Source organism: Oncorhynchus keta, chromosome 29 (genome assembly GCF_023373465.1).
Source record: "Oncorhynchus keta strain PuntledgeMale-10-30-2019 chromosome 29, Oket_V2, whole genome shotgun sequence".
In the NCBI taxonomy this organism is placed as follows: Eukaryota; Metazoa; Chordata; class Actinopteri; order Salmoniformes; family Salmonidae; genus Oncorhynchus; species Oncorhynchus keta.
This window is the reverse complement of record NC_068449.1, coordinates 37,578,668-37,603,659: the sequence shown is the minus strand read 5'-3', so window position 1 is coordinate 37,603,659 and position 24,992 is coordinate 37,578,668. Positions and strand designations below refer to the sequence as shown.

The 24,992-nt window shown below is 41.9% G+C and overlaps 1 protein-coding gene across 1 annotated transcript in view; it reads right to left on the bottom strand.

Moving 5' to 3' along the window:
* Positions 1–24,103, bottom strand: part of LOC118361831 (afadin-like) — a 33,131-nt gene extending 9,028 nt beyond the window's left edge. Inside the window, 17 exon segments of the mRNA XM_052485224.1 lie at positions 2,502–2,575; positions 2,722–2,787; positions 2,911–3,023; positions 3,124–3,192; positions 3,452–3,650; positions 3,918–4,061; positions 8,467–8,626; positions 8,835–8,958; positions 9,164–9,255; positions 9,406–9,551; positions 14,549–14,772; positions 14,926–14,984; positions 15,189–15,341; positions 17,148–17,320; positions 17,496–17,599; positions 17,777–17,969; positions 24,008–24,103. Coding sequence (XP_052341184.1) covers positions 2,502–2,575; positions 2,722–2,787; positions 2,911–3,023; positions 3,124–3,192; positions 3,452–3,650; positions 3,918–4,061; positions 8,467–8,626; positions 8,835–8,958; positions 9,164–9,255; positions 9,406–9,551; positions 14,549–14,772; positions 14,926–14,984; positions 15,189–15,341; positions 17,148–17,320; positions 17,496–17,599; positions 17,777–17,969; positions 24,008–24,103 — 2,189 coding nt within the window.
* Between the last annotated feature and the right edge of the window lie 889 nt (positions 24,104–24,992).

Genomic DNA, 24,992 nt, shown 5'->3' with positions numbered 1-24,992 from the left:
GCCATGAAACTGTTAAACTGGACCAATCAACCATGTCTTGCCCACACAATCAACCTGATTGTAAGAGATGCTCTGAAGGTGATGAAGCCCACTGTGGACAAAGTGAAATCAGCTGTAAAATACTTTCACAGAGCACAGCATGTGCTGAAAAACTAGTCTACACAATGCCAGATGGGGATGCCTGAGCCGAGGCCGAAACAAGACTGCACTACAAGTTGGAATTCAACATTCAATATCTTGAAGCTGTTTCTTGAGTCAAAGGATGCCATCATCTCTACCCTGGCTATTTTCAATGCACCTGTTGATGCTCTGACCCATGAGGAATGGGAGGTAAACACAGGACATGTGACACCCTATGTTCATCAACGGACAGAAAGCTCCACAGAATGGAATATAATCACGTGCTATCAGAAACCACTGCACTTGACCCCAGGTTTAAGAAGTTAGCCTTCAGTGATGCCAGAGTGATTGATGAGGCTCTTCAAAGAATAACCTCAGCAGCAGGGAGGGACAGCCCCAGCAGTCAGCTGGCTCAGGCACCAGGGCAACAAGAAGAAGAGGGATCAGATGGAGCAGAAGCACCAGCAGTAGTGCCACAAACGTCCGCTGTTTGACGAGAGAGCAACTGGGGATGCAGCACGAAGGAATCCCTCAGTAGATGCCATAATGGAGGTCCGATGTTATTTGGAGGAACCCCTCTGAGCTGGTGGAAGAACAAGGCCTCTGTTTACCCACGGCTTACTAAAATCATGACAAGGCTCTTTTTGCTGAGCTGAGCCCAACGATCCGGCTCACTGAAAAGAGCCGGAATGCCCGTCACGACTAGCTAGCTACTGCGTGTGTTTGTTTATCCCGAAAGGGCTGGCTGGAAACGGAAGGGCTGGAGTGGTCCTATGTAAAGCAAAAATCATGATTTGTTCAATTTGAAACGGGGATATCCAACCAGCGTAGGGTGCCGCCTTGAAGTCTGAGGGCACAGCCCCTTCAGTATTGTTGCTTCGTGCTGACACATCAAAGCACCCGTTTCAGACTCTCAAATCAAGGATGTGGAGAGGCTGGTGTTTGCCAGACTATCTGAACTCAGAGTACGTGAACAGAGCGTTGCTGGAGCGGAGCGCAGCAAAGATCGCTCCAATTTGACTGGAGCGGGCATGCCTGGCCCAGCATGCATTTGTAGTCTACTTGTGTGCTGCTTTAGCCCATTGCTTTAGTTACTGTCATGGAGTTCGCTAAATATTTCCATAAAGACACTGATAAAGCACAGGTGCTAAATTAAGGTGAATTATAAAAAGGACCAAGAGCAAGAGAGGGAGTGCGGTAATGTAGTGTCCACAACTAAAGAATCATTCTGAAAAGACACCTATCCCGAAAGCTTGATGGTGTACTTACTATGTGCACATGCTTTGTCATTGTAGCAAAGTATTTCTAAGCTAAAAATCTGACCTCTTAAACCTTTCGTTCATTTTTGTTCTATTATCTATACAATAGGCCATTTTGGCCGAATAGGCCTGGCATATTCCCCTCGTTCAAGGACCTTTCCATTTTGATTGGGTTATTTTGCCTAAAAACATTTAGGCCTATCTAAACAAACAACTCTAGCTCTCTACCCAGCCTGGCATGAGTGACCAAAAGGGTGTTTAGCATTCCCATTGGCTCTGCAAGCGCAGAGAGGATATTCTCTACTGCTGGCCTGCTGTCCAGGCACCATCACAAGAGCCTCAAACCACAGACTGACCAAACTCATGTTTCTTCAAATGTGTTCCAAAAATGTATTCAAATGCACTAATAAGTACTTTTTTAATGTAATTTGTATTTAATCATAAGTAACAGCCTACATGTGCAATTTATAGACTATAATGATTACATTCACATTTTCATGTTTATTTCACAACTTCCGCCGAAGCCGGTCCCTCTCCTTGTTCCGGCGGAGTTCGGCGGTCGACGTCACCGACCTTCGAGCCATCGATCCGTTTTTCATTTTCCATTGGTTTTGTCTTGTCTTCCTACACACCTGGTTCCAATTCCATTCATTACATGTTGTGTATTTAACCCTCTGTTTCCCCTCATGTCCTTGTCAGAGATTGTTTGTTGTATGTAGGTGTGTTATTTGTTCTGGTTTGCGACGGGTTTTGCACCCAATTATGTTATTTTTGTATACTTTGGTTTTCTGCGTTTTTTTTGTATGTTTATTAAACAGCTCTGTTTTTTACTAAGTTCATTCTCCTGCGCCTGACTTCCCTGCCACCAGCACGCACCGCATTACAGTTTATTAAAATCCATATGGTTTGGTTTCAATAATTCAAAACCAAATGGTAGGTACAGGTAGTCACAAATATAGATGGGTGTTGGTTAAATTGTGATTTTAATGAATGGAGCGAATTTGTAGCAGCAGTTTTTTTTTCCTATGAGCAACAAGCGGGTTTAGCGGAAAGGAAATCATGAGCGGGATTTCCAACTGCTCAACTCTGATCTGAACGTAGAAAGTTAGAATGTATTCTAACCTTTCCTGTGAGAGGCCCACGAGACTGTGTCCATCCACACACAGCAACTGATCCCCAGCAGTTAACCTGCAATCCTGTCCAACACAACAGCATAGAAACACATGTGGAACATAAGATTTGTAATGAGATACCAATGCTGTTCATTCAAATGATGTGAAATGTTATTGCATACTGCATCCAGTCAACAGGCATTATTTGAATTGTACTATAGTTTTCTAACCATGTCTGCTGGTCCTCCTTTGACGATAGACTTGACATAAATCCCAAGGTTGTCTTGTCCTGCTCCCTGTAGATGGGGCAAAAGATTGACTATTGTCACTGATTGTTGGGAGAATGAATGAATGGATGGATGGATGGATGGATGGATGGATGGATGGATGGATGGATGGATGGATGGATGAATTTGTACCTTGGCCGCCACGATGCTGACCCCCATTCCACTGTTCAAGGGTTTTGTCAGTGTAATAGTCACAACCTCAAGTTCTCTATGCAGTGGCTAAATGAAAGAAACAGAGAAGAGATCTCAATAAGAAAGAGGTAATAACATTTGAAAAGGGTATGGTAAAAAATATGGATATGGTTTTTTTGAAATGCACCGGGTTTGCGTCCTGTGCAAAGAAACAGTTTGCTCGGTTGAAGAAGATGGTCCAGGTGCCACCAGACTGGGGGTGAGACATCAGAGTGCAGAGGCCTAAAGGAAGAGAGAGCACAGCCTATTTAGATAACTGTTCACAGACACAACACACAATGCATGTTGTACAGTGAGTGCATTGTTTTGTGTCATTTGTATCATGCATTTTACTTACAATATAGCCTTTTACCATCCCGGATAATGCCTCTACAAGGCAGACGTTGTATACCAGTTTAGACAAAAGTCATTCTCTGTTTTATATTGAAAGTAATTAGTCAGTTCAGCAAACCTCTTTTTAAAAAGCATGTAGCTACAGTACCTTTGCGGCAGATAGGTTCCAGGAACTCTCTGAAGCCCTGCGGGATGCCATTGACCGTGTCACAGGAGTAGCCTTCCTCAGGGAGCAGGAAGGGCAGGTGGAGGTCTGGCCCCTCCTCCAGCTGGAGGTCCTGCCCTTCACTACGCAACAACTCATCAGCACTGGCTTCTGCAGCCGCCACCACCCTGTCAATCACACCCTGAAAGGGCAGAGGAAGAAGACATGAAGGATATTTGAAAAACCTGTGTTTTTGGTTAGACTTTATAATCCATTATAAATGCTTTATCATTTATTTGATGTTGATTGATTTTATTTAAGAAAAATACATATAAAATACATCTACATATAACAATACATATACCCACAGTATGAATTACAATTGATATAATGTTTATAAATGCCCATAAATGTTTAGAAATGTTTCCGAACAATTAATTACAAATTTAAGGACTTGGCTAGTACTCACAGGGGCAATGCGGGGCTCGTTGGTATCGTACAGGTAGCTTGTCATCAGTGTTCGAAGCTGCAAGGAGTTTAACTTGAAGCAGGTATTCTGGATGTTCTCCGAATCTTGCATGGAATACTTGTTCATGGTCAACAGCATTGTTACCTAGAAAATATCCATCAATCAAATCACCTCTTGACTACCTTGAACCTGATAAGATACACATTTTTATAAATGGCATGGGTTAAGTGGTTGGGCAAACACAGGTCTTGAAAAGGAGATTCTAAATGTTAACTAGAAAAGGTACATTTCCTGCACATCTCTAATGTTGGCTTTATGGTAAATCATACACTGTAGTTGACCAGGGAAACATGGGAAAATTATGCTGCTTTGAAAGTTGATAAACTTGTAAACACACAAGTAGGAGAAAATGCCCTTGAAAGATTTATGAGATTTTCACACTTGCTAGAGAGCTCTTCTTTGTTTACACCCATTCAGCATTGTTCACATCTCTTTAACAATTCACAAGTAAGCGCTTGGCATTGTCCTCCAGAAATTAGTCTTTCTTCTCCCACTGAGCTTTGTCGATAGCACCAGCTGAATTCGGGGCAGCAATGTTGTTGAGAGCTGTAGCAACACTGTAGCCATTTTCCATAGCTATGTCTTTCCAAAAATCTGCGGTTTAAAAATGGTGTACAATGTACTGACCAGGGAGGCCCCCATTCTGTTATAGACAGAAGCCTGTGACATGACAGACCAATTAGGACTCATCTTGATATTTGGTATTTATTAGGATTCCCATTATCCGCTGCAAAAGTATAAGATACTTTTCCTGCGGTCCACATGAAGCATGACATAATACATAGTACAGAACATTATTAGTCAAGGACTGAAATACATACAGTACATTTAAAAAGTCACACATAGCATACAGGGGCAGCAGGTAGCCTAGTGGTTAGAGCGTTGGGCCAGTAACTGAAATGTTGCTGGATTAAATCCCTGAGGTGACAAGGTCAAAAATCTGTCGTTCTACCCATGAACAAGGCAGTTAACCCACTGTTCTCTGGTTGCCATTGTAAATGAAAAATTGTTCTTAAAACTGACTTGCCTAGTTAAATAAAGGTTAAATTAAAAATATATACACATTAGTACATACACACAATATCTAGTACAGTGCAAAAAACAAGACAAGATACAGTTGAAGTTGGAAGTTTACATACACTTTGGAAAATACACTTTAAATACACTTTGGCAAAAAACTGGAAATACTTATCTCCCTCACTAGCTTTAAGCACCAACTGTTAGAGCAGCTCACAGATGACTGCACCTGTACATAGCCCATCTATAATTTAGCCCAAACAACTACCCCTACTGTATTTATTTATTTATTTTGCTCCTTTGCACCCCATTATTTCTATTTCTACTTTGCACATTCTTCCACTGCAAATCTACCATTCCAGTGTTTTACTTGCTATATTGTATTTACTTCGCCACCATGACCTTTTTTTTTACTTTACCTCCCTTATCTCACCTCAAGTGCTCACATTGTATATAGACTAATTTTCTACTGTATTATTGACTGTTTGTTTGTTTTACTCCATGTGTAACTGTGTGTTGTTGTATGTGTCGAACTGCTTTGCTTTATCTTGGCCAGGTCGCAATTGTAAATGAGAACTTGTTCTCAACTTGCCTACCTGGTTAAATAAAGGTGAAATATTTTTTTTTAAACTAAACTCAGTTTTTCACAATTCCTTACATTTAGTTATAGTAAAAATTCCCCTGTCTAAGGTCAGTTAGGATCACCACTTTATTTTAAGAATATGAAATGTCAGAATGATAGTAGAAAGAAGGATTTATTTCAGCTTGTATTTCCTTTCATCACATTCCCAGTGGGTCAGAAGTTAACATACACACAATTAGTATTTGGTAGCATTGCCTTTAAATTGTTTAACTTGGGTCAAACTTTTCGGGTAGCCTTCCACAAATTTCCCACAATACGTTGGGTGAATTTTGGCCAATTCCCCCTGACAGAGCTCTTGAAACTGAGTCAGGTTTGCAGGCTTGCACACACTTGCTCGCACACACTTTTTCAGTTCTGCCCACTAATTTTTTATCAGATTGAGGTCAAGGCTTTGTGATGGCCACTCCAATACCTTGACTTTCTTATCCTTAAGCCATTTTGTCAAAACTTTGGAAGTATGCTTGGGGTCATTGTCCATTTGGAAAACCCATTTGCGACCAAGCTTTAACTTCCTGACTGATGGCTTGAGATGTTGCTTCAATATATCCACATAATTTTCCATCCTCATGATGCCATCTATTTTGTGAAGTGCACCAGTCCCTCCTGCAGCAAAGCACCCCCACAACATGATGCTGCTACCCCGGGCTTCACGGTTGGGATGGTGTTCTTCGGCTTGCAAGCATCCCCTTTTTTCCTCCAAACATAACGATGGTCATTATGGCCAAACAGTTCTATTTTTGTTTCATCAGACCAGAGGACATTTCTCCAAAAAGTACGATCTTTGTCCCCATGTGCAGATGCAAACCGTAGTCTGTTTTTTTATGGCGGTTTTGGAGCAGTGGCTTCTTCTTTGCTGAACGGCCTTTCGGGTTATGTTGATATAGGACTCGTTTTACTGTGGATATAGATACTTTTGTACCTGTTTCCTCCAGCATCTTCACAGGGTCTTTTGCTGTTGTTCTGGGATTGATTTGCACTTTTCGCACCAAAGTACGTTCATCTCTAGGACGCAGAATGCTTTCTTTCCTGAGCGGTATGACGGCTGTGTGGTCCCATGGTGTTGATACTGTACTTGCGTACTATTGTTTGTACAGATGAACATGATACCTTCAGGCATTTGGACATTGCTACCAAGGATGAACCAGACTTGTGGAGGTCTAAAAAGAAAAACAAATCTGAGGTCTTGGCTGATTTCCTTTGATTTTCCCATGATGTCAAGCAAAGAGGCACTGAGTTTAAAGGTTGACCTTGAAATACATCCACACTCAAATTATGTCAATTAGCCTATCAGAAGCTTCTAAAGCCAAGACATCATTTTCAGACATCAAAGTTCCGTATTCAACTGTATATAAAATGTCTGTCTCTTCACAGTCCCCTTTGTGTTATCTGTTATTTTACACTGGTTTTATTGCTAGTTTGAGTTACCTGGGGTAGCAGAGAGTTCCATGTAGTCATGGCTTTATTTAATACTGTGCATTTCCCATTATCTGTTCAGGACCTGGGGACTGTGAAGAGACCTCTGGTTGCATGTCTTGTGTTGTACTGATGTGTGTCCGAACTGCTTGCCAACTGCTTGAACACTGCTGCAACTTCTGCACACTCTAGGAGCTCAGATGCAATAATTTAATAACCAACGTTTCAACAGACAAGCTGCCCTCATCAGAGTTCGGGGTTCGGTAACTTCAACACATCAATACCTCTCCTCAACTTTCCTCAACGTTCCCTCTGTGTACATCTAAGTGTGATACGTGCTGCTTTGTTCTGGACCAACTGTCCTTCTTTGCCACACATGACCACACAGCTGGGCAGTAGTCCAGGTGCGACAAAACTAGGGCCTGTAGGACCTGTCTGTTCAACTAAGATGTCAAGAAGGCAGAGCAACACCCTATCATGGACAGACCTCTTCCCATTTTAGAAACCATTGATTCTATATGTTTTGACCATGAAAGCTCGCTATCTAGGGTTACACCCAGCAGTTTTGTCCCTTCAACTTGCTCATTAGCCATATTATTCAATAATAGATCTAAACAAGGTTTAGCATCGAGCGAGTGATTTGTCTGAACAATTATGCTTTTCGTTTTTTTGATATTTAGCACCCATTCTAAAACTGACTGGATCTCTATGTTAAATGTCTCAGTTATTTATTTTATTGTTGCAGCCGACATGTATACTGTTGAGCCGTCAGTGTACAAAGACACACAGACTTTATTCAAGGTCAGTGAAAGGTCATTTGTACAAACAGAAAACGATAATGGCCCAAGCCAGCTGCCCTGCGGTACACCATATTCAACTGAATTTGCATGAGAGATAATTCCATTAATGAAAACCCTCTGTGTTCTATTAGATACCGTAGGTAACTCGCAATCCATAATAAGGCAGAGGATGCAAATCCATAACACTTAAGTTTTTCAGCAATAGGTTATGATCAATGACATCAAAAGCAGTACTAAAGTCTAACAAAACAGCTGCCACAATCTTCTTTCAGCCAATCATCAGTCATTTGTGTCAGTGCCAAGCATGTTGAGTGCCCTTCCCTATAAGCATGCTGAAAGTCTGTTTTCTATAAAATAACTTTGTCTTAGTTACATTTTTGCTTGAGAAATTGCTCTTTGCTGAGAAGCAATTTTTGTTTCTTTTTGACCATTTGAATTTAAAACAAACAGTACTTAATTGTTACCCAGAAATTATTTGATATTGAGATAAAAACGGCTGCATTGGACCTTTAAACAGCCCTACTGTGACATAGGAACTAGCTTAAAAACGCCCACCTTGAGGAATTTAGACACATTTGACTAACTTGGTAAAATAAACTAAAATAAAGTCACCCACCTGTATGATGCGGCTGAGGTGGCAGTCTGCGGCCAGCTCCAGACCTTGCCTCTCTGCCCAGTCCTCCACCAGGCTAAGCCTCTGGCGGAGGGTGGCCCCCCAGTAGTGGGATCTAAGGCCCAGGGAGCAGGCCTCTCCCTGGGGGCTGGGGCTCAGCAGCCTGTTGAATCAAATCAAACATGATTTAAAGTGCATTTAAAATCATGAAAAACAAGGAGATTAAAACAAGACAAAGAAATAAAAGAGATTAATAAAAGAACATGAAACAAAAAAGATGAGTAAAATATTGGTGATTAAAGGCCAGGCTAAAAGGGTGTTTTCAAAACGTGATTTAAAAGCCTCAACTACTGTATGTCTGCCTCTCTCACCTGTTGAGGAGCCAGGCACTGATGGAGTGGAAGAGTTGGGAGAACAGCTGGATGGTGAGGGCAGCGTTAACTCGACAGCGACGCAGCAGAGACATGGCACCCATCAAGGTTTGCAGTACGCCCTCTGGTGGAGGGAGGATCGAGTGACAAAAAGTTTTGAAACAAACTTTTAAAAATCATTGAAAATAAGCACACTGGTGTTGATTTCCATGCTAATATGATGGTTCTATATCTACTGGATCAAAACTAAGATATGGAAGCTGCTGGTTAAAACAAAAAAAGTTAGAGGTTATAACTAGATTGTGTTGTGGTTAACATTCATGGTGTACCTATTCCTGCAGGTGATTGACTCCCCTCAGGATAAATAAGGAATTCTGGCAAGTGTCTGCTCAGATCAGCCAGCAGACACTGAGTCAAACACCTTGAGGAACAAAAGACAGAAAGACAGACAGACTTATGTGCTCAGTAGAACAGCAGCTACAATCCTTATTTACTGAATTCCTTATTTACTGAAGTCAGAGTAAATTACATAGATTAGAAGAGATAAGAAGTGCTATGTGTAATGTCTTACTTGAAAGCTTTGTACACCAGGTGTGCCAGGTTCTCCTGAGCCTGCAGAGTGATGGGGCTTAGATCTCTGTCCTGCTTTAGGAAGTTCAGGAGCTCTGAGGTATTGGCCATCCAGAAGGCTACAGCACCAGCTATGGACTTCTGCTTCTGGAAGGGAGAGAGAGAAAGACCAAGATGGAATAAATATGGACATTTTATAAGCCTTATTAAGAGACATTATAAAGTGTCATGCATGCTTGTAACAAGTTATCAAGCATTATAAACTGGGTGGTTCGAGCCCTGAATGCTGATTGGTATATGTATTTTATTTATTAGGATCCCCATTAGCCGATGACAATGGTGACAGCTAATCTTACTGGGGTCTGACACATAATGAAAAATAATTACAGACAAAAGACTTTAAAATTTACATAATTTTTTAAAAATGAACATGTAGTGTGTGTGTGTGTGTTTGAATCTATCAGTTACACATACATGTTAGTACATACACACAACAAGTAGGTCACATGGGGAGACATTGTCCTGCGAGGTGTTGATTTATTTGTTTTTTGTTGTTCACTTGCCCTATAAAAGATGGAAGGGAGTTCCATGCACTCATGGCTCTGTATAATACTGTATGTTTTCTTGAATTTGTTCTGGACCTGGGGATTGCGAAAAGACTCCTGGTGGCATATCTGGTGGGGTAGTTGTGTGTGTCAGTGCTGTGTGTAAGTTGACTAGCAAACAATTAGGAATTTCCAATACAATAATGTTTCTTAGAAAAACAAGATGTGACACAACTCTTAGCTAAGAGAGACTGGCATGCATAGTATCGCTGCATATTGCTGTGGTAGCCATGCTTTTTAAGTGTGCCTTGAATTCTAAATAAATAGCAGACAGTGTCACCAGTGTGGTTCACGTGTGGTTTACGCATGTGTGGTTCACGGTGGGAACCACACATGCAGAGATCATCCTATTCTGCGTCTCACAGCGGTTGGAACCAAAAAAACTCACATTTGGATTCATCAGACCAAAGGACAGATTTCCACCGGTCTAATGTATAATGCTTGTGTTTCTTGGCCAAAGCAAGTCTCTTCTTATTACTGGTGTCCTTTAGTAGTGGTTTCTTTGCACCAATTCAACCATGAAGGCCTGATTCATGCAGTCTCTGCTGAACAGTTCATGTTGAGATGTGTCTGTTACTTGAACTCCTTGAAGCATTTATTTTGACTGAAATGTCTGAGGCTGGTAACTCTAATAAACGTGTCCTCTGAAGCAGAGGTAACTCTGGGTCTTCGTTTCCAATGGTGGTCCTCATGAGAGCCAGTTTCATCATAGCGCTTGATGGTTTTTGCGACTGCGCTTGAAGAAACTTTTAAAGTTCTTGAGATTTTCCAGACTGACTGACCTTAATGTCTTAAAGGAATGATGGACTGTCATTTCACTGCTTATTTGAGCTGTTGTTGCCATAATATGGACTTGGTCTTACCAAATACGGCTATCTTCTGTATACCACCCCTACCTTGTCACAACACAACTGATTGGCTTAAACGCATTAAGAAGGAAATAAATCCACAAATTCACTTTTAACAAGGCACACCTGTTAATTGAATGCATTCAAGGTGGCGACCTCATGAAGCTGATTGAGAGAATGCCAAGAGTGTGCGAAGCTGTCATCAACGCAAAGGGTGGCTACTTTGAAGAATCACAAATATAAAATATATTTTGATTTGTTTAACACTTTGTTTGTTACAGCTTTTTTCCATCTACGTAACATTGAAAAAATCAGAAACTTTCTGTCCAAAAATTATGCAGAAAAATTAATCCATGCTTTTGTCACTTCTAGGTTAGACTACTGCAATGCTCTACTTTCCGGCAACCCGGATAAAGCACTAAATAAACTTCAGTTAGTGCTAAATTCGGCTGCTAGAATCCTGACTAGAACCAAAAAATGTGATCATATTACTCCAGTGCTAGCCTCCCCACTGGCTTCCTGTCAAGGCAAGGGCTGATTTCAAGGTTTTTACTGCTAACCTGCAAAGCATTACATGGGCTCGCTTCTACCTATCTCTCTGATTTGGTCCTGCCGTACATACCTACACGTACGCTACGGTCACAAGATGCAGGCCTCCTAATTGTTCCTAGAATTTCTAAGCAAACAGCTGGAGGCAGGGCTTTCTCCTATCTCAACCTTTAAGTCTATACTGAAGAATCATCTCTTCAGTGGGTCATATGATTGAGTGTAGTCTGGCCCAGGAGTGTGAAGGTGACCGGAAAGGCTCTGGAGCAAGGAACCGCCCTTGCTGTCTCTGCCTGGCCGGTTCCCCTCTTTCCACTGGGATGGGATTCTCTGCCTCTAACCCTATTACAGGGGCTGAGTCATTGGCTTACTAGGGCTCTTTCATACCGTCCCTAGCAGGTGTGCGTCACTTGAGTGGGTTGAGTCACTGATGTGATCTTCCTGTCTGGGTTGGCGCCCCCCCTTGGGTTGTGCCGTGGAGGAGATCTTTGTAGGCTATACTCGGCCTTGTCTCAGGATGGTACGTTGGTGGTTGAATATATCCCGATTGTGGTGTGGGGGCTGTGCTTTGGCAAAGTGGGTGGGGTTATATCCTTCCTGTTTGGCCCTGTCCGGGGGTGTCATCAGATGGGGCCACAGTGTCTCCTGACCCCTCCTGTCTCAGCCTCCAGTATTTATGCTGCAGTAGTTCATGTGTCAGGGGGCTAGGGTCAGTTTGTTATATCTGGAGTACTTCTAATGTCCTATCCGGTGTCCTGTGTGAATTAAATATGCTCTCTCTAATTCTCTCTTTCTTTCTCTCTCTCGGAGGACCTGAACCCTAGGACCATGCCTCAGGACTACCTGGCATGATGACTCCTTGCTGTCCCCAGTCCACCTGGCCGTGCTGCTGCTCCAGAGTCAACTGTTCTGCCTGTGATTATTATTATTTGACCATACTGGTCATTTATGAACATTTGAACATCTTGGCCATGTTCTGTTATAATCTCCACCCGGCACAGCCAGAAGAGGACTGGCCACCCCGCATAGCTTGGTTCCTTTCTAGGTTTCTTCCTAGGTTTTGGCCTTCCTAGGGAGTTTTTCCTAGCCACCGTGCTTCTACACCTGCATTGCTTGCTGATTGGGGTTTTAGGCTGGGTTTCTGTACAGTACTTTGAAATATCAGCTGATGTAAAAAGGGCTATATAAATCAATTTGATTTGATTTGACTACATGATTCCATGTGTTATGTCATAGATTTGATGTCTTCCCTATTATTCTACAATGTAGAAAATGGTAAAAATAAAGAAAACCCTTGAATGAGTACCGGTAGGTATTCTAAAACTTTTGACCGCTAGTACATATTAGCAGAAGATATGGGCCTTACAGACGTATGGAGATTAGTCCATCCTAATGATAGAGAATATACTTTTTTCTCCCACTGTCATAAGGCACACTCCAGAATAGATTTCTTCTTGATATCTAATTTCATGGTTAATAATGGGATTGATTGCAAGATTGGGCCCATTGCCCTCACAGATCATGCTATATACTAAAGTTACATGTTTATATAAAGGGTAGATGTTTATATAAAGGGTAGATATAAAGGGTAGATTTAGAAAGAACCCAATAGCCGAGTAACTGGAATTACCCAAACATAAAGCAGACATTTTTTAATCAATATTTAGTCATCTGCAGAGTAAAGACTGTAAAAAACCTCAGAACAATATGTCAAATTGACCTTAAGTGTGAAATTGAGGATGATACCTGGTTGAAGATCTTGTCCAAGGAGGAACATAAGAGAAGTCAGGGGGAAACTTACTCAGTATAAGATACTACATAGATTGTATTGGACCCCAACAAGGCTTTATAAGATGGGGCTGACCAACAATTCTCTGTGTTGGAAATGCCAAAAAGACACTGGGAAATTCTTTCACACAATTTTAATTTGACCTTTATTTAACTAGGCAAGTCCGTTAAGAACAAATTCTTATTTACAATGACAGCCTACGCCAGCCAAACCCAGACAACTGTGCACCGCCCTATGGGACTCCCAATCACGGCAGGATGGGATGCAACCTGGATTCAAACCAGGGACACCTCTTGCACTGAAATGTAGTGCCTTAGACCGCTGCGCACTTCGGTAGTCCATAAGGGAGTGTACATTAGTGCTACATTTCTGGAAGGATGTTTTGAAATATCCAGTGGTGGAAAAAGTACCCAATTGTCATACTTAAGTAAAAGTAAAGATACCTTAGTAGAAAATGACTAAAGTAAAAGTGAAAGTCACCTAGTAAAATACTACTTGAGTAAAAGTCTATTTTGTTTGAAATATACTTAAGTGTCAAAAGTAAATGTAATTGCTAAAATATCAATATCAAAAATTATTTCAACTTCCGTATATCAAGCAAGCCAGATGGCATAATTTTCTTGTTTTTAAAACCTACGGATAGCCAGGGGTACACTCCAACACCCACACATAATTTACAAACAAAGCATTGTGCTTAGTGAGTCCACTAGATCAGAGGCAGTAGGGATGACCGGGATGTTCCCTTGATAAGTGTGTGAATTTGACCATTTTCCTGTACTGCTAAGAATTGAAAATGTAATGAGTACTTTTGGGTGTCAAATGAGGAATTCGCACTGATCACTGTATGGTTACAGCAGCTAGAGTAATCCTTAGAATTTGGAAGGGTCATGCCACTCCTACTATGAAACAATGGATAGAATACATTTTAGAAGTAGCATCTTATGAACAAATGCTTGCTAGGATCACTGGTAGAAACGACAATTCTAGAAGCTGGACGCGTTTTATTTGTTATGTTGTTTTTAAGACTGGGAGGTGATGACTTATGCTTATGAACCCATTTAGTTCATTATTGTAGCTTGTGAGATACTATTTGACTGTGTATATGGCAAATATACCACGGCTAAGGGCTGTGTCCAGGCACTCAACATTTCGTTGTTCATAAGAACAGCCAATAGCCATGGTACAGTATATTGGCATATACCACACCCACTCAAAACGTATTGCTTAAGTATACCTTCAGGCTAAAGTGTTACCAAAACCATAATGAACCCATGAAGTAGTAGAGGCATGCTCTTTCCAGTTGAGCTGTATAATTCACAGTCAAACGTGTGATGGTGCATGCATGGTCTCACTTGCCTGGATGACCACCTCAGTCATGGCTACCATCTTGTTGACAGTAGCGGTGACTCTGTGTGCGTGCTCTGAGGGGCGATGACTCTGTGATGTCTCCTGACTGTGACTATAATGGCGGTGGAGGACGAAGCGTCCGGCCATGTACAGGACGTAGGCAGGGGAGAGCTTGAAGTGGACAGTGGAACTGTTGGTGTAGTTGATGACTGCAGAGAGGAAGGGGTCCTCGGCTGTTACGAGGGACACCAGTAGAGGACAGCAGATTAATACAGGATGATAATGAGACTGACAACAAACTGATTGTTCTATTGCTATGTCATTACTATGTGTTATTACAATGTGCTACTACAGTGCTACTACAATGGTCAAATTGAATTACTTACAATTTTCCCTGAATTTAATACCAACTGGAAGTGCAAGTTGGTCCATGTTGTCCTGATCTCTGTTAAGACAAGATGTAATAATTTCAGTTGTCCAGCCTATAGTCACTTCAACAATATCTCAAAACCGGAATCATGAAAAAACAAAAGCCACAGTAGCCATTTTATTAAGCTTCAAGAGATGCCAGAAACGTGTGAATTTTTGTCACACACAGAAGACAATGTCAATAAATGTAAATGTTTACATTAATTGGGGTCATGTTTACCTTTCATTCCTTGTTCCATAGTCTTGTTTCTGGTTATGCTTTCGGACCATGCCTCGCCACGTGGAACTTTTCTTGCATTCTGTTGTGTCAGGGTTAGAAACAATATCCTTGTTGGCCCAGGACTTCTCCACAGGTACAGAGGCTGATATCTGCCTGCAGTGGAGAGAAGACTATACAGTGCCTTGCGAAAGTATTCGGCCCCCTTGAACTTTGCGACCTTTTGCCACATTTCAGACTTCAAACATAAAGATATAAAACTGTATTTTTTTGTGAAGAATCAACAACAAGTGGGACACAATCATGAAGTGGAACGACATTTATTGGATATTTCAAACCTTTTTAACATCAAAAACTGAAAAATTGGGCGTGCAAAATTATTCAGCCCCTTTACTTTCAGTGCAGCAAACTCTCTCCAGAAGTTCAGTGAGGATCTCTGAATGATCCAATGTTGACCTAAATGACTAATGATGATAAATACAATCCACCTGTGTGTAATCAAGTCTCCGTATAAATGCACCTGCACTGTGATAGTCTCAGAGGTCCGTTAAAAGTGCAGAGAGCATCATGAAGAACAAGGAACACACCAGGCAGGTCCGAGATACTGTTGTGAAGAAGTTTAAAGCCGGATTTGGATACAAAAAGATTTCCCAAGCTTTAAACATCCCAAGGAGCACTGTGCAAGCGATAATATCGAAATGGAAGGAGTATCAGACCACTGCAAATCTACCAAGACCTGGCCGTCCCTCTAAACTTTCAGCTCATACAAGGAGAAGACTGATCAGAGATGTAGCCAAGAGGCCCATGATCACTCTGGATGAACTGCAGAGATATACAGCTGAGGTGGGACACTCTGTCCATAGGACAACAATCAGTCGTATATTGCACAAATCTGGCCTTTATGGAAGAGTGGCAAGAAGAAAGCCATTTCTTAAAGATATCCATAAAAAGTGTTGTTTAAAGTTTGCCACAAGCCACCTGGGAGACACACCAAACATGTGGAAGAAGGTGCTCTGGTCAGATGAAACCAAAATTGAACTTTTTCGGCAACAATGCAAAACGTTATGTTTAGCGTAAAAGCAGCACAGCTCATCACCCTGAACACACCATCCCCACTGTCAAACATGGTGGTGGCAGCATCATGGTTTGGGCCTGCTTTTCTTCAGCAGGGACAGGGAAGATGGTTAAAATTGATGGGAAGATGGATGCAGCCAAATACAGGACCATTCTGGAAGAAAACCTGATGAAGTCTGCAAAAGACCTGAGACTGGGACGGAGATTTGTCTTCCAACAAGACAATGATCCAAAACATAAAGCAAAATCTACAATGGAATGGTTCAAAAATAAACATATCCAGGTGTTAGAATGGCCAAGTCAAAGTCCAGACCTGAATCCAATCGAGAATCTCTGGAAAGAACTGAAAACTGCTGTTCACAAATGCTCTCCATCCAACCTCACTGAGCTCGAGCTGTTTTGCAAGGAGGAATGGGAAAAAATGTCAGTCTCTCGATGTGCAAAACTGATAGAGACATACCCCAAGCGACTTACAGCTGTAATCGCAGCAAAAGGTGGCGCTACAAAGTATTAACTTAAGGGGGCTGAATAATTTTGCACGCCCAATTTTTCAGTTTTTGATTTGTTTAAAAAAGTTTGAAATATCCAATAAATGTCGTTCCACTTCATGATTGTGTCCCACTTGTTGTTGATTCTTCACCAAAAAATACAGTTTTATATCTTTATGTTTGAAGCCTGAAATGTGGCAAACGGTCGCAAAGTTCAAGGGGGCCGAATACTTTCGCAAGGCACTGTATCTATAACTTGAGAATCCGCTACAGGCAGTGAACTTTTACAGGAGACAGACTTAACATTGAACATGAACTTTTGTGAACCAGAGTGGGGGTGCTTGGAGTTAAAATTGTCATGCTTCTCTGTTTGCTAATGAATTCATTGGCGTAGACCTACCCATTCTCTTTCCTCATAGTGGACCCGTTAGGCTTTGCCGAGTGGTTAACAGCATCATCTCCTGTCTTCTTCTTCTCCTTCTTCTTCTCTTTCCTCGACAGTGTCCTCTTGAAGTTCTGGATCATGCCTCCCTTCTTTTTCTCTGGGCTGTTGTCCTGTATGGATAAAGGCCACATAATCACACAGAGAGACACAACACTACAGTGGGAAATCAAAGCATTAACTCTTGCCAGCTAAATTGCTTTCCTTGCCTTGACATTCAAGCTAGGTCGGGCATGAAAAGTAATTTCTAACTGAGCAAATTCTGCTCAATTATAAATACAGTAAGCAGTCAGTCACATGTACAATAATGTCCTTATCCTTCTTGAGTACGAAGCGGCCCTCCCGGTTGTGTGTGTTCCAGTTCAGCTGCACAACCAGAGGCTTTTCACTCAGGTCCAGCTGCCGTTCTTCTGCCATGGTTAACAGGGCGAAGAGTGGGAGAGTAACATGAACAAATTTACCGGATAATACACTCAATCTATTCAAAATATAGAATTGTCCACAAATGCCCTGCCCCCAAGTGTACTCTTTAATTAATGTATCCATCCATCCAGCCATCTGTCTGTTTATCCATCCATCCATCTTACCCTTGTTAGCATGGACCTCAAACAGGAAATAGGGAGTATTCAACATCTTCATGTCCGGTCTGAACTTCTCTGACAGTGTTTCAATAACCTCTCCAGTGGTGGTGATGCTGCTGATACGCAGGCACTTGGTGGCAACGTTCCCTGCAATGTGGTCCTCAAAGTAGAACCGCATTACTCCATGGAACTCTAAGTTCTAGAGGGGAAAGAGTGGATGAACAAAGTCGAGCAGAGGTAACGTAGCTAACTTAGCTAACTCGCTAGCAATCTTCATTTGTTTATCTAAACCAAGATCTACATAGCTAGCTTCCATAATTTGCTGGCTAGAAATTCCAAAGCAAATCAATGTAATTAGCCAGCTGCTATCTGGTGAGGAGATTTGTAACTTGAAATGTAAATTGGAGAAAAGCAGAGGAAGGGATACTGTGGGTAACTAATTGGTGTCTGTTGGTGGTGGGTATTGTGTGCGAAGGTTGTTAGTATGCATAATCTATCGACATGGGGGGATATAGTACTACTTGGGACAAAGTAGTAAAATGTTAGCTAATCACTGTCTAGTGGGTGTCCTACAGACTAATCCTGCTGCGGACACATCATGTCACGCCTTGACCTGAGATATCTGTTTTCTTTATATTTTGGTTAGGTCAGGGTGTGACTAGGGTGGGTACGCTAGTTTTTGTATTGTCTAGTTTTTTTTGTATGTCTAGGGTTTTTGTAGGTCTAGGTGATTTGTATGTCTATGGTGGCCTGATGTGGTTCCCAATCAGAGGCAGCTGTTTATCGTTGTCTCTGATTGGGGATCATATTTAGGTAGCCATTTCCCTTTGGTGTTTGTGGGATCTTGTCTATGTGTAGTTGCCTGGCAGCACTTGTTTATATAGCGTCACGGTTCATTTTGTTCAGTGTTCATTTTTTAAATAAATAAGAATGTATGCATACCACGCTGCGCCTTGGTCTCATTCATATGACGAACGTGACACATCATGCTATCCCGGAGCATAATGAGAATGTGGGATGCAAAAAAGCCAGGACAGCCAAAGGTATTTATGAAAGCATAACCCCATCTTGAGAAAACAACATCACCAATCCACAAGCTCCTCGTACTTTTCACACCTTTGCAGTCAGTTCTTTGTCATGAGGGATATAGGGGCTGTTAGTACACTCTTTGAGCCTATTCAGAGTGTAGTTGGCAGTGCTTGTCTTCTCAACAGCACAACTGTAGGTGCTCATATACAACAACACACGACTAGACTGTTTACACATTTTTCACACCTTTGCTGACAGTCGAACTCAATGCCCCATGATTTACTCTGAGTGTAACAAAACGCATACCAGTCTACTGTACCCTTTTCTATTTACAGATGCACGTGGTTCTTGTATGGTTAAACTCCTTGACTGTGGTAAAAACTGAATCTCTTCCGTACATGGCTCATTATGACAGCTGGCAATCTCAGGCATACAGTGAAGTCTTACACATCCTCATGATCATTCTTTGTGTATTTCCAGGAGACTTGCAGTACAAACAGTACTTTAACCCAACACCTAGCGACCTCATCAAAAGGTTGAGATCTCTGGGCGTACCGGTAAAAGTTATTTTTTAGGCAAGTCGGTTAAGAACAAATTCTTATTTACAATGATGTCCTACACTGGTTAAAGTGTTGGCTTGAAAGTTGCTGGATGGAACAAGGGCGGCCATCGGGGAGGTGTGTGTCCATTAAGTACTTGCTATAGAAAGGCGTGGGGACTCACTCTTAAGGAAGGGGGTAATGTAGTGACCTAAACCCAATACCTAGAAACCTCGTCAAGAGGCTTGGACATCTTGGCCTAAGGGCTAAGGTATTGACTTGACAGTTGCTGGGCCTGGGTTTGAGTCCCCGTCAGGAATACCCCCTTAAATCTCTACATTATGTACATGTAAGGACTGACGCAGGAGATGAGAAGCAGGTACGGGGAGTCAAACATTTGATAGGGAACAGACATGGAACAAGACATTAACAGCATCGGCACACAAGTAACACGGACATATTACAATCAATGCAGAGCTGGGGAACTGACAAATATAGGGGAGGTAATAAACAGGTGATCGAGTGAGTCCAATATTGCTGAAGCGAGTGACGAGGGAAGGCAGGTGTGCGTAACTTATGGTGGCAGGACTGCGCAATGCAGGGCAGCCTGGCGCCCTCAAGTGCCAGGGGGGAAGAGCGGGAGTGACATCCCCCCCTCTAGGGGCGCAACCCGGCATCCCACCTGGGAGAGCCGGCCGAGACATGGGCGCTGGGCAAGCCGGCTGGAGGTAAACTCCCCATGAACAAGCAGGGGCGTGGGAGTCTGGAGAGCCGACTGAGGCATAGGAGCCTGACGAACCGGCTGAGGCACGAACGCCTGTCGATCCCGCTGCGGCATGGAAGCCTGATGATCCGGCGGAGCATGACGTGGGATGGGAACCTGCCGAGCCAACCGAGGCAAGGAAACCTCTCGAGCCAGCTAGAACATGGAAACCCGACGAGCTGGCTTAGGCACCCCTGGTTCCATCGTTGGCGGAATCCAAGCCTGACGTCACCAACAAAACCCATGGGCCGGCTGGGCGAACAAGACCTGACGATCCGGCTGAGGCCCGAAGTGGGATGGGTGCCTTCTAAGCCAACCGGGGAAAGGAAACCTCTCGAGCCAGCTAGGGCGTGGAAGCCCAACGAGCTGGCTAGGCACCCCCCGGTTCCATCAGCAGCGACCCAGGACAAACGTCACCACCAACCGGAACGCCAGAACTCCCCAATGCTTTGTGTGATGGCTGCTGCATTCTGTAAGGACCGACGCCGGACAGGAGTTGAGAAGCGGGTACGGGGAGTCAAACATTTAATAGGGAACAGATATAGAACAAGGCAGAAACAGCATCAGCACACGGGTAACACGGACATATTACAATCAATGCAGCAGTGGGGAACAGAGCTGGGGAACTGACAAACATAGAGGAGGTAATAAACAGGTGATTGAGTGAGTCCAGGTATCGCGAAGCGTGCGACGAAGGAAGGCAGGTTTACATAAATGATGGTGGCAGGAGTGCGCAACACAGGGCAGCCTGGTGCCCTTGAGCTCCAGTGGGGAAGAGCGGGAGCATGCATTATAGTGTGTGGGGGGGGGGTGTTTTTATTGTAACTTTCACATCTCTTGGGAGTCAACAACTTTGTTGTATGCAACATTCAATACATTCGGAAAGTATTCAGACTAGATTTCTATGCATATCATTTCTGTCAAGCCATTTTTCACATACAGTACCAGTCAAAAGTTTGGACACACCTACATTTGGACACACCTACTCAACTCAAGGGTTTTTCTTTATTTTTACTGTTTTCTACATTGTAAAATATTAGTCAAGACATCGGAATTATGAAATAACACATATGGAATCATGTAGTAACCAAAAAAGTGTTGAACAAATCAAAATATATTTTCTGTTTTAGATTCTTCAAAGTAGCCACATGCCTTGATGACAGCTTTGCACACTCTTGGTATTCTCTCAACCAGCTTCATGAGGAATGCTTTTACAACAGTCTTGAATGAGTTCCCACATATGCTGAGCACTTGTTGGCAACTTTTCCTTCACTCTGCGGTCCAACTCATCCCAAACCATCTCAATTGGGTTGAGGTCGGGTGATTGTGTAGGTCAGGTCATCTGATGCAGCACTCCGTCATTCTACTTCTTGATCAAATACCCCTTACACAGACTGGAGGTGTATTTTGGGTACTGTTGAAAAAGAAATGATAGTCCCACTAATCTCAAACCAGATGGGATGGCGTATCGCTGCAGAATGCCGTGGTAGCCGTGCTTAAAACTTTTTCGGGATCAGTGTCCCTGCCACGGGATGGATGAGCTAACGTAGGCTAATGCGATTAGCATGAGGTTGTAAGTAACAAGAATATTTCCCAGAACATAGACATATCTGATATTGGCAGAAAGCTTACATTTTTGATAATCTAACTGCACTGTCCAATTTACAGTAGCTATTATTATAGTGAAAGAATACCATGCTATTGTTTGAGGAGAGTGCACAATTTTGAAAATGAAAAGTTATTAATAAACAAATTAGGCACATTTGGGGAGTCTTGATACAACATTTTGAACAGAAATGCAATGGTTCATTGGATCAGTCTAAACCTCTGCATATACACTGATGCCATCTATTGGCCAAAATCTAAATTGCACCTGGGCTGGAATAATACATTTTGGCCTTTCTCTTGCATTTCAAAGATGATGGTACAAAGAAAAAATACAAAAGAACGGTTGTTTTTTTCTTTGTATTATCTTTTACCAGATCTATTGTGTTATATTCTACTATATTCCTTTTACATTTCCATCAAATTTAAAGAGTTTCCTTTCAAATGGTACCAATAATATGCATATCCTTGCTTCAGGGCCTGAGCTACAGGCAGTTAGATTTGAGAATGTCATTTTTGGCGAAAAGTGAAGAAAAAAAGGGGGCTAATCCTTAAGTGTGCCTTGAATTCTAAATAAATCAGACAGTGTCATCAGCAAATCACCACACCATCACACCTCCTCCTCCATACTTCATGGTGGGAACCACACATGCGGAGATCATCCATTCATCCATTACTCTGCGTCTGACAAAGACACGGCAGTTAGAACCAATATTCTCAAATTTGGACTCATCAGACCAAAGGACAGATTTCCACTGGTCTAATGTCCATTGTTCGTATTTCTTGGCCCAAGCAAGTCTCTTCTTATTATTGGTGTCCTTTTAATAGTGGTTTATTTTCAGCAATTTGACCAAGATTTATTTGGGCTGCTATCTGAGGTGCAGTTAACTCTAATTAACTTATCCTCTGCAGCAGAGGTAACTCTGGGTCTTCCTTTTCTGTGGTGGTCCTCATGAGAACCAGTTTCATCATAGAGCTTGATGGTATTTGCGACTGCAATTTTCCAGATTGACTGACCTTCATGTCTTAAAGTAATGATGTACTGTTGTTTATATTTTCTTATTTGAGCTGTTTTTGACATAATATGGACTTGGTGTTTTACCAAATAAGGCTATCTTCTGTATACCACTCATAGTCACAACACAACTGATTGGCTCAAACATATTAAGAAGGAAAGAAATTCCACAAATTAACTTTTAACAAGGCCCACCTGTTAATTGAAATGCTTTCCAGGTGAAGAGTGTGCAAAGCTGTCATCAAGGCAAAGCATGGCTACTTTGAAGTATCTCAAATCTAAAATATATTTTCATTTGTTTAACACTTTTTTTGTTACTACATGAATCCATATGTGTTATTTCATAGTTTTGATGTCTTCACTATTATTCTACAATGTAGAAAATTGCTAAAATAACAAACTCCTTGAATGGGTAGGTGTGTCCAAACTTGACTGGTACTGTACATTATCACCATTTTAATGTGTCACAGTTCTCAAAATAAATATTAACTATTGAAGTAATTGGTACTCACATGCAACACATAAGCAATAGGCTGGCAGTAGGAAGTATATGAAATGTAAATGGTTTAAGTTGTGATTTTATTAAAACCAGTTGACTTTTATTTCTTATACACCACACTCAGTTTATCTTCTCAAAAAGCTAAGGTGGCATGCCAGAGACAGGTTAGTTTATTACATGTGAACCATTCCATACAATTATAAATGCAGTACTGTTTTGAAAAGTTGAGACTTACAATTAACTGAGGGGGGTTGTAACAATAGTGAGGTGGGAGTCTCAGGCTGGACATATTGGCAGTCAGGCTCTATAGACGCATGCCAATAGGGTTGCTCGAAAAAAAAGCCTTTAATGAGAGCAACCAATGTAAAAATCTGGAGTTTGCTAAACGGCATTGGCATTTGGATTGAAACCAGGTGCTATGATCGTATGTGATGGAAATAGAAAGATCCCTCCCAATGTGTTCTCCAACTCATAAAACATTTTAGAAAAAGGCTCAGTGCCGTTAACCTCTCAGGGTGAGGTTTTGAAACATATTGAAAACATGGGTGTCAATCATTTTAATCTCTACCTTTTTGAGAGAAAAAAATATATACTTATTCAACTAAATATCTTTATCTGATCAATTGTATTAGTATAAAATAATATCATTTCCCAATTTTCTTGGAGCGTATAATATAGCTCAGTATTTGAATTATTTAGTCGTTTTTTTTCTCATCTTTATCAAGGGAGTCAATAATTTCCTACTCCACTGTAGATTTGATTGATTACATTTCTGAAGTCCACTCACCTTGCATGGCAGACTGATCTCAAACAGGTCCAGTCGGGTGTTGTTCCAATGTTGGATGATGTCAGCTAATCTCTGCCACTCTTCCTTCCCTGCCATGTCCAGTCAACCGAGTAAATACTGAAGTAACAGTCTTATATCTTCACAATGATCGTTGTTTTTGGCCACAATCTTCAGCCAGTGCACTATTCTGCATAACCTATAGCGATGACAGGAGTGCTCTGAACGCCTATACATGGTAATGTTAATGTCTTCAGCGGTCCCTGGGATCCCACCCCTGTTAGTGACAGGTCATCACACCCTTATGTGTGGCAGTGACCGCAATAGACTGGCCTCTTAATCAAATGATCCTACTGTATCTGCAACCCAGATGACTTGATTCCATAATAATACATATTGCATTTCCTGTGTAAAGTCTTATAGCATAACAACATCAACAATAATATAATAATAATAATAATATATGCCATTTAGCAGACGCTTTTATCCAAAGCGACTTACAGTCATGTGTGCATACATTCTACGTATACAATAACAGCAACATCAAGTCTAGGGGCCCATAACTGTTGTTTTTACTGTAAAGGTGTCCTGGGTAATCGGGTGTCAGTCTATAAAAAGTGGGAACACCCCTACAGCCCTGTGGTTTCTGGTATGCCCTTGTACAAGGCTTATCATCAAGGTGTGTGTGTGTGGTGCACATACTGTACTCAAACGGCTGACATCTGGTGGAGTGTACAGAGTTAAATCATTGAGATTGATCATGAAGATAGTTGCATGATTTATAGGCTATGGGTATTCCCTGAACCCTAGAACTCTGCCCCAGCTTGCTACAGTACGTATGAGTGCATTCCACCCTCCTTTAGTGGGGTCCAGGAAGTGATCACGCTTGAGTGGATTCCACTTCTCATGCATGTCTGTGATTTCCACTAGAATGTATGTTTACAGGTCATCAATCCAGCCCATTCAACCAGATCATTAATGTAGGGCA